The sequence below is a fragment of the Littorina saxatilis genome, unplaced genomic scaffold (assembly GCF_037325665.1).
Source record: "Littorina saxatilis isolate snail1 unplaced genomic scaffold, US_GU_Lsax_2.0 scaffold_1656, whole genome shotgun sequence".
Lineage (NCBI taxonomy): Eukaryota > Metazoa > Mollusca > Gastropoda > Littorinimorpha > Littorinidae > Littorina > Littorina saxatilis.
Window position 1 is genome coordinate 1 of NW_027127495.1, and position 9,662 is coordinate 9,662.

Genomic DNA, 9,662 nt, shown 5'->3' on the forward strand with positions numbered 1-9,662 from the left:
TATAAATAAAAGAGAGTGTCTGTCTGTCTGTGTGTGTGCACGTACACTCCCTAGGTGCCGCAGATGTGCACCTGGGTTTTAGTTTCTTGATTCATTGTTTCCTTTCTCAGATTATGGACCTCCCATTTATTGAATACAGCCTATATGGTGCAAGACCAGTTCAGTGCCTACTGTTCACCTGTAGCAAGCACATCATGCCAGTGATATTAGAGACTCGCTATTGCTCCTGTGAGGGGAAGAAATGAAGAATGAAAAATTAACTGGACAGTTCCGGAAATTTCTAGAAGGTAAGGGAGATAACTCTTTTTTGTCTGTGGTCGCCATACCTCTGAGATGGCAAGAGGCAGGAACAAGATAGTGTGCACGTACACTCCCTAGCTGCCGCAGATGTGCACCTGGGTTTTAGTTTCTTGATTCATTGTTTCCTTTTTCAGATTATGGACCTCCCATTTATTGAATACAGCCTATATGGTGCAAGACCAGTTCAGTGCCTACTGTTCACCTGTAGCAAGCACATCATGCCAGTGATATTAGAGACTCGCTATTGCTCCTATGAGGGGAAGAAATGAAGAATGAAAAATTAACTGGACAGTTCCGGAAATTTCTAGAAGGTAAGGGAGATAACTTCTTTTTTTTCCAAACAAAGGAGGTAAAGCTAATGATAATGGGATAGCGAGCGTCTTAAATTGCTACAGGGCTCCGCTTACTCCCGGGCGAAGCCGGGCTTAACTGCTAGTATGGAATAAGTATAAGTATAGTCAGCGTTCAGTGGGTATATTTCTCATATGGCTTGTATTTCAGTTAAGACCCAGCAAATGAATAATACAGGGACACTCAAGCATCCAGAGAGAGTATTTCAATATGGTATTTCCGCTACATCGTCACCTTTTGATTTTGTTTACATAGTACACACACATGTGAATTAAGATAGCGTGAAACTTTGTTTTCTCTTTTTATCGTTTTCATCGTGTACACGACTTTGTATTTGTTTACTGATTTGTCGATTTTTGATTTGTGTGTAAGGTGCTTAGAACTATATGTTAGGATTTGCGCCATATAAATACCCTTATTATTAGTAGTATTATGAAAATGACATCAATAGTCTCCCTAACGTATGTAGGATTACATTTTTCTTCAGCGATCAAGATGGAGTTATCGCTTTCCAGAGCCCTTGGCTGTTCTCTTCTGCTGGCCTGTGCCAATGTGCTCGTCCTGTCACGATCCACCATTGACAATGAACAACCCGTAAGGACCACTCTCTGTTTCAAGCTTTTTTTTTTTCTTTTTTTTTTTCTCTTTTTTTTTTTTTTTGACCTCAGTTTTTTTTTTTTTTTTTTTTTTTTTTAAGGCGGGGAGCATCCTTCTTCCTTGGTTTTTTTCTGTATAACATAATCAACTTTATATTATACAAAACATATCTCTGTTTCAAGCTGATAACAAGCTTATTTAAAGAAAAAAAAGAAAAGAAAAAAAAACAAGGCCTTCCAATACCCTCCTGTTGTTGTTGTTGTTGTTGTTGTTGTTGTTGTTGTTGTTGTTGTTGTTGTTGTTGTTTGGTCATTACCATTACTGGGTGGCCGAGTGGTAACGCACTTGCGCTCGGAAGCGAGAGGTTGCGAGTTCGACCCTGGGTCAGGGCGTTAGCAATTTTCTCCCCCCTTTCCTAACCTAGGTGGTGGGTTCAAGTGCTAGTCTTTCGGATGAGACGAAAAACCGAGGTCCCTTCGTGTACACTACATTGGGGTGTGCACGTTAAAGATCCCACGATTGACAAAAGTGTCTTTCCTGGCAAAATTGTATTGGCATAGATAAAAATGTCCACCAAAATACCCGTGTGACTTGGAATAATAGGCCGTGAAAAGTAGGATATGCGCCGAAATGGCTGCGATCTGCTGGCCGATGTGAATGCGTGATGTATTGTGTAAAAAAATCCATCTCACACGGCATAAATAAATCCCTGCGCCTTGAATCCGTATGTTGAAATATGCGCGCGATAACAAGCTGCATAAAATTAAAATAAAATATTTTTTTTTAGAAATCTGTTTATAATTGAAATGATTTTAACATAACAAAACGGTTGCATTGTATGCAATATTTTATTTTTAAAGATGAAAGTCGCTTGTTCATTTCAATGCTTTTTATTCTCTCCGGTACCAGGAGATTGGTTCTGCTCAACTATCACTTACTCCATTGCACATGGCGCATGCATTTAGAGTGATTCCTTCCCTTTGTTTCACAGATTATCTTTCCTGAATCCAAAAATATATAGATCTCTCTCTCTCTGTCACTCTCTCTCACTCTCTCTCTCTGTCTCTCTCTCTGTCTCTCTCTCTGTCTCTCTCTCTCACTCTCTCTCTCTATCTGTCTGTCTCTCTCTGTCTGTCTCTCTCTCTCTCTCTCTCTCTCTCTCTTTCTCTCTCTCTGTGTCTCTCTCTCTCTCACTCTCTCTCACTGTTTCTCTCTGTCTCTCTCTCTCTCTGTCTCTCTCTCTCTCTCTCACTCTCTCTCTCTCTCTCTCTGTCTCTCTCAATGGGCATGGCATTTACAGCTTTGTTGCGTCAGTGCAATCTACTCTATAATTCTTAACTCATGTCAAATGAACTTTAACATTTTTCATTTAAGCAATGTATTGTATGTAATTTTATGATATATGTTCTTACTTTCATTTTATTATAATCATGTAGCAGTAGTTTTCTTTACTTGCTTATTCTTTAGCAATTTTAGACTAGTCCCTCTTTAGGGCGAGGGCCAGATGTAAAAAAGCAGATCACTGCTTACTATATTACCCTCGTTAAATAAAGAATTGTTCTTGCTCTTGTTCTTGTTCTCTCTCTCTCTCTCTCATTCTCTCTCTCTCTCTCTCTCTCTCTCTCTCTCTCTCACTGTTTCTCTCTGTCTCTGTCTCTCTCTCTCTCTCACTCTCTCTCTGTCTCTCTCTCTCTCTCTGTCTCTCTCACTCTCTCTCTCTCTCACTCTCTCACTCTCTCTCTCTCTCACTGTTTCTCTGTCTCTCTTTCTCTCTCTCTCTCTCTCTCTCTCTCTCTCTCTCTCTCTCTCTCTCTCTCTCTCTCTCTCTCTCTCTCTCTCTCTCTCTCTCTCTCTCACTTACCTCTTTCTTTCTCTCCCGTTCTTTTTATATAAGCATCAGTCTGTGACATTTTTTTTGTTTACGAGAGTACGGAAGTGGTGAATTCTGGGTAAAATTTTCGATGACGTCAGAAGCCGTATTCATAGAAGCAACTTTAGCTGCTGATCCTTACAGTTTTGAGCCTGGGAGTTAAAATCAAGGGTCTGCGCGCCCCGTGATTTGTAATCATTTTTTTTACAAATCACGTTAATGTTCCCGATATCTTTTTGTCATCCCAAAAGTCAAGGCACAAAAACAAAATACCTTGACTTTTGGGGTAGCGCGACTCCGTTGATTTTGTTTTCTTTCTCCATATCATTACTAGATTGTCCCGTTGCTGGGAAATTCGGATCACTTCCTCCCAGTGGAAAGCTAGCAGCAACAGAGTCGCGATACCCCAAAGTCAGGGGAGATCTATGGGATTTTTCTTCCTTTTCTTTATTGTTCCATCGTTGGGAAATTTGGGTCGCTTCCTTCGGGTGAAAAGCTAGAAACAACAGAGTCGCGCTACCCGAAAGTCAGTGAATCTATTAGATCTTTTTTCTCCATTTCTTTATTGTCCCATCACATTCCACAACTTGGACACATACCAAAACTTGGTCACATACCTCTGTCAAAATTGGCAGTGTCAGCAAGGTGTTGTAGAAGTACCTCAGTTCAACATTTAATTCGCAACGTTTAAAAAACAAAAGTTACTGTAATAAACAGGATACCTTACCTGACATGTAATAACATTTTAGAAATTTCTTCTAACTTTTACACATTTAATTTCATGTTTGTTTGTGTTTTCTGTCAACAATCTAGCTCAAAAGTAGATGGGTTTTTTTCAAAATTACCAGTTAAGTAACTATGTGTTCCGCTTTATCTTATCCATCAATCAGTGATCATCAATTGTGATCGTTTGATTGTTGAGTCGTTTACATATCCACAGTAGAATCTTAGTAATTTCTTCTGGAGTGTTTTTTTGTGAGAAAAAAGTATGATATCCCATGGTCAAGTTTCAGTCGTTATCTCAGGAATTAGCACATCCAGTGGAACAGAACAGGGATATCAATAATCCCAAACCTAGAGCTCAAGTCCATTGCACACAAGTTTGTTTTGTTTTGTTTTGCTTAACGCCCAGCCGACCACAAAGGGCCATATCAGGGCGGTGCTGCTTTGACATATAACGTGCGCCACACACACGACAGAAGTCGCAGCACAGGCTTCATGTCTCACCCAGTCACATTATTCTGACACCGGACCAACCAGTCCTAGCACAAACCCCATAATGCCAGACGCCAGGCGGAGCAGCCACTAGATTGCCAATTTTAAAGTCTTAGGTATGACTCACGACCTCCCGATCACGGGGCGGACGCCTTACCACTAGGCCAACCGTGCCGGTCAATTGCACACAAGTGTTCTATTCTATTTTTTGTATTTGACCATTGGGTCGATGTTCTTATGAATGTCTTGTTTTGTCAAAAATCAAACATTTTAATAAACAACCTTTCTTGCCTTTTTCATAAAGGATATCGATAGCTAGAACTATCATTTACCATTTGACTGTGGCACTGTTGCAGAGAAACGCAGCAACAACCTTTTGAGTTTCGCTCTGGAGCAGCTATCCAAGAGAGTGGACAGCCTGGAATCCAGTCTGCGGGCAAAGACAGGTAGGACACACATACAGTCTTTATTTTGAAATAGTACAACGTCTGGCAAACATATTAAGTTCTTTTTGAATCTTTGTCTGTTATACAAAGTGTCTTTCAATAAGGCCTACCTTAATTAACCCCAAAGTTGACTTCGCGAAGTTTTTGTTAACCGACAATGAAGTGTCAATGCCTCGTGCAGCGAGCTTCCTGAAGTGTACACTACATTGGGTGTGCACGTTAAAGATCCCACGATTGACAAAAGGGTCTTTCCTGGCAAAATTGCCTTGGCACAGTTAATAATTATCTACCTATACCCGTGTGACTTGGAATAATAGGCCGTGAAAGGTAAATATGCGCCGAAATGGCTGCAATCTACTGGCCGTATGAAATTTCATCTCACACGGCATCACTGCAGAGCGCCTAGAACTGTACCCACGGAATATGCGCGATATAAGACTCATTGACTGATTGATTGATTGATTGAAGTGGACTTCGCCCAACTGTGACCCTCCACCACGAAATGAGTCGCATATGTCACCTCGCGCGGTTCTGCGCTAGGCTTGATATGAGTCCGGGGGGTGTCTGGTAACAGTGTGAAGATCACCTTAGTCACATGCTTATAACTCAAACAGTTTTCGCTCTTTTCTAAAACGGTTTTCACCACTGGATAGAGCATAAAACACTCTTTAGGAAAATGTAAAAAATATGAAAATCATGCAAAGGTGACATGCGACTCATTTCGTGGTGGAGGGTCACAATTAATATCAGGTTATGGACATTCCTTCCCGCAGTGAACAACTTGCCAATCACCACAGGCTTTTCTTTCTTGTTCTTTTTTGTGAGCATTCGTCCCCTTGAACACTTACCAACACGCAAAAGATAGGCTGCTTTTGGCGCAGAGTGGGAATTTGTCGATGAATTGATATAGCTACTGGCACTTATTATGTCGCATCGCAATTTCGGAAAGGCACCCTACAGAGAGTTTCTTCCTCAATCAATGGCACCAAACCGTGACAATCAATATTACTCTGTGACGCATTGTCCACATCGTCGCGTTACGCGTTTGTTTGTTTGTTTGTTGTTTTCAAACTTAGCGGTATCCCTGTAAATAGCAAGGCCTGGCGAAGGTACTTTTTACCATCACAGTTTTCATCATCATCATCATCATCTTCTTCTTCATCATCATCATCAGCAGTAGCAGCAGCAGTAGCAGCAGCATCATTTTCATCATCATCATCAGCAGCAGCAGCAGCATCATCATCATCATCATCATCATCATTTTTATTATCACCATCATCGTTGTCGTTGTTGTCGTCCTCGTCGCTACAAGAGATTGTGCCGGACACTGCCATTACCAACTAATTTGTATGTGAGACTTGTACCGGCATTCCATTTACGTGCATAAATCGATGTTGCTGTCTGCCTGTTTTTAATAAAGAGAAAACTTCAGGGTCTCTGGAGAAGACAGTAGCATTCTATGCGGGAAACAGCCACGCCACGATATTTATTGCACCGGACGGAACCGTCGTCTTGGACACGGCCTTCACCAACGTCGGCAACGGCTACGACACTACCACTGGGGTATTCACCGCCCCAGTCTCTGGTCTCTACGACTTGCAGGTAAGTCAGTGAAAGTTGCATTTGCTCCCAATATACTGCGTCTCTCATTTTGTTTTTCTTTGGGTTGCGCACATGCCAGAAGATTCCAACCGATTTTGAACTCACTAAAAAAAAGTCGACTGTTTCAAAACCCCAGCCAAGAACTGTTCGGCATCTTTCCAGCGATATCAAAATGATCTTTGTCTATTTGCTGCCTGGATGTCATGTTTGGTTTAAGTGTAAGAATGCTCTTCCGTTGTCTCGCTCCTCTATACCTCTGAGAACCAGGCGAAAGTCATATGGAGCCGTCCCGTCACAACAGTGTTGCTCTCTTTCTCAAATCTGACCAGACTATTCCGGTTCTATGCGATAAAAGCTAGACCATCCTTAACTTTTATCGCATTCTAATTTAGTCCAATTCTTGAAACTGGTAGCTCAACTGTCAAAACCTTTGTGTTCATCTATACGACTCTAAATTTAGCAAAGGTTTTGACAGTTGAGCTACCAGTTTCAAGAATTGGACTAAATTAAAATGGGTTGGCCGGCGGAAGGGATTTGTTTTATAGCTGATGTGCTGTATAGGGCCTACATACGACACAACCGTACGTTGCTTTTCAAAGTTTTGTCCTTCGATTTTCTTTCTGGCATTTATCTGTGTAAATGGTTTAATGGAATGTCTAAGGGACACGTATAATTATGTGTTTGTTGTTTTGTGCGTGATTGCAGGCTATGTTCATGCAACACGAATGGGCTGGCAAGGATATTTACGCCTGGATTAAAATAGAAGAACGTAGCGTTGCGGAAGGTGTTGCCGATAACAGAGGTGAATCATGGGATTTGGCATCCATCCGGGCCATTGTCCATGTGTCATCCGGTCAAAAGGTCACCTTGGCAAGTTCAACCAACGATGTGTATAACTTCTATGGTGGACCCTACACGACTTTCTCCGGGTTTCTGATTAAGGCTGATTAGCCTGGACCTTGAAAAAGATCGCATCTGCAACTGGAACGGCGAGCAATAAACTATCAAAGAAATGTCTGTTTTGTTTATCGCGAAAATGGTTTAAAATAAAATACAATTCAGTACTTGCTCCAAGATGTGAACGAAGTGGTTTCTGTACGATGGAACGGATTTTGGCCTTATAGTATTTGATAATAAAAGTGACTGTCTCACGCAGAGTCGGTCTTTTGTTTTGTTGTGTAGCTTGAGACAGTAACTGGATCTGAATTAATAAAGTTGAAGCATTTCATTCCACGGTGTCAGTTGTCTTCAGTTGGATGTAGAAGAGTAAGTGTGAGGTAAGCTGAGCTATACATAATCATAAGCAGTGCAGACATGACTCTCTCTCTCTCTCTCTCTCTCTCTCTCTCTCTCTCTCTCTCTCTCTCTCTCGACTCCCTCTCTCTCTCTCTTTGTTTTTCTCTCTCTGTCTCTGTCTCTCTCTTTGTCTCTGTCTTTTTCTCTCTCTGTCTCTCTCTCTCTCTTTGTCTCTGTCTCTTTCTCTCTCTCTCTCTCTCTCTCTGTCTCCCCCTCTCTCTCTCTCTCTCTCTCTCTCTCTCTCACACACACACACACACACACACACACACCGGCACATATACACACACACACACACACACACACACACACACACAGATTTGCACGTGTGCCGGAACACGTATGCGTGTGGTTATGTGTTTGTGAACACGTACGTGCGTGCGCGCGTGCTTGCGTGTGTGTGTGTGTGTGTGTGTGTGTGTATGAGAGAGAGAGAGAGAGAGAGAGAGAGAGAGAGAGAGAGAGAGAGAGAGAGAGAGAGAGAGAGAGAGAGAGAGAGAGAGAGAGAGAGAGAGAGATATCCTGAAAGATCTATTTCGCCAGTCTTTGTCTCAGTGTTCAGAGTTTGACTGACGCGCCATGTCGTCATCCAGAAAGTGAGGCGCAGAGCCCTGGTAAATCGTCACAACTGATGTGTCAAAGTGGAAGGAAGCTCTTATTCCATGTGAAAGCCTGTAAATATAGATCCCTGCCTGGACTGATCAGCTCCGGTTGTCACGATCTTGTTCCATGTGAAAGCCTGTAAATATAGATGCCTGCCTGGACTGATCAGCTCCGGTTGTCACGATCTTATTCCATGTGAAAGTCTGTAAATATAGATCCCTGCCTGGACTGATCAGCTCCGGTTGTCACGATCTGATTACATGTGAAAGCCTGTAAATATAGATCCCTGCCTGAACTGATCAGCTCCGGTTGTCACGATCTGATTACATGTGAAAGCCTGTAAATATAGATCCCTGCCTGGACTGATCAGCTCCGGTTGTCACGATCTGATTACATGTGAAAGCCTGTAAATATAGATCCCTGCCTGGACTGATCAGCTCCGGTTGTCACGATCTTATTCCACGTGAAAGTCTGTAAATATAGATCCCTGCCTGGACTGATCAGCTCCGGTTGTCACGATCTTATTCCAAGTGAAAGCCTGTAAATATAGATCCCTGCCTGAACTGATCAGCACCGGTTGTCACGATCTTATTCCATGTGAAAGCCTGTAAATATAGATCCCTGCCTGAACTGATCAGCTCCGGTTGTCACGATCTTATTCCACGTGAAAGCCTGTAAATATAGATCCCTGCCTGAACTGATCAGCTCCGGTTGTCACGATCTTATTCCATGTGAAAGCCTGTAAATATAGATCCCTGCCTGGACTGATCAGCTCCGGTTGTCACGATCTTATTCCATGTGAAATCCTGTGAATATAGATCCCTGCCTGGACTGATCAGCTCCGGTTGTCACGATCTTATTCCATGTGAAAGCCTATAAATATAGATCCCTGCCTGAACTGATCAGCTCCGGTTGTCACGATCTTATTCCATGTAAAAGCCTGTAAATATAGATCCCTGCCTGGACTGATCAGCTCCGGTTGTCACGATCTTATTCCATATGAAAGCCTGTAAATATACATCTCTGCCTGGACTGATCAGCTCTGGTTGTCACGATCTTTTTCCATGTGAAAGCCTGTAAATATACATCTCTGCCTGGACTGATCAGCTCCGGTTGTCACGATCTTATTCCATGTGAAAGCCTGTAAATATACATCTCTGTCTGGACTGATCAGCTCCGGTTGTCACGATCTTATTCCATGTGAAAGCCTGTAAATATAGATCCCTGCCTGAACTGATCAGCTCCGGTTGTCACGATCTTATTCCATGTGAAAGCCTGTAAATATACATCTCTGCCTGGACTGATCAGCTCCGGTTGTCACGATCTTATTCCATGTGAAAGCCTGTAAATATACATCTCTGCCTGGACTGATCAGCTCCGGT

The 9,662-nt window shown here is 42.4% G+C and overlaps 1 protein-coding gene across 1 annotated transcript; it reads left to right on the forward strand.

The window, feature by feature from the left end:
* The first annotated feature begins 1,146 nt into the window (after positions 1-1,146).
* LOC138955934 (complement C1q-like protein 3) lies at positions 1,147-7,609 on the forward strand. Its single transcript, XM_070327428.1, has 4 exons — positions 1,147-1,245; positions 4,653-4,779; positions 6,200-6,381; positions 7,087-7,609. The coding sequence occupies exons 1-4, from the start codon at positions 1,147-1,149 to the stop codon at positions 7,330-7,332; spliced, it is 654 nt and encodes a 217-aa protein (XP_070183529.1). The 3' UTR covers positions 7,333-7,609.
* Positions 7,610-9,662: the final 2,053 nt, after the last annotated feature.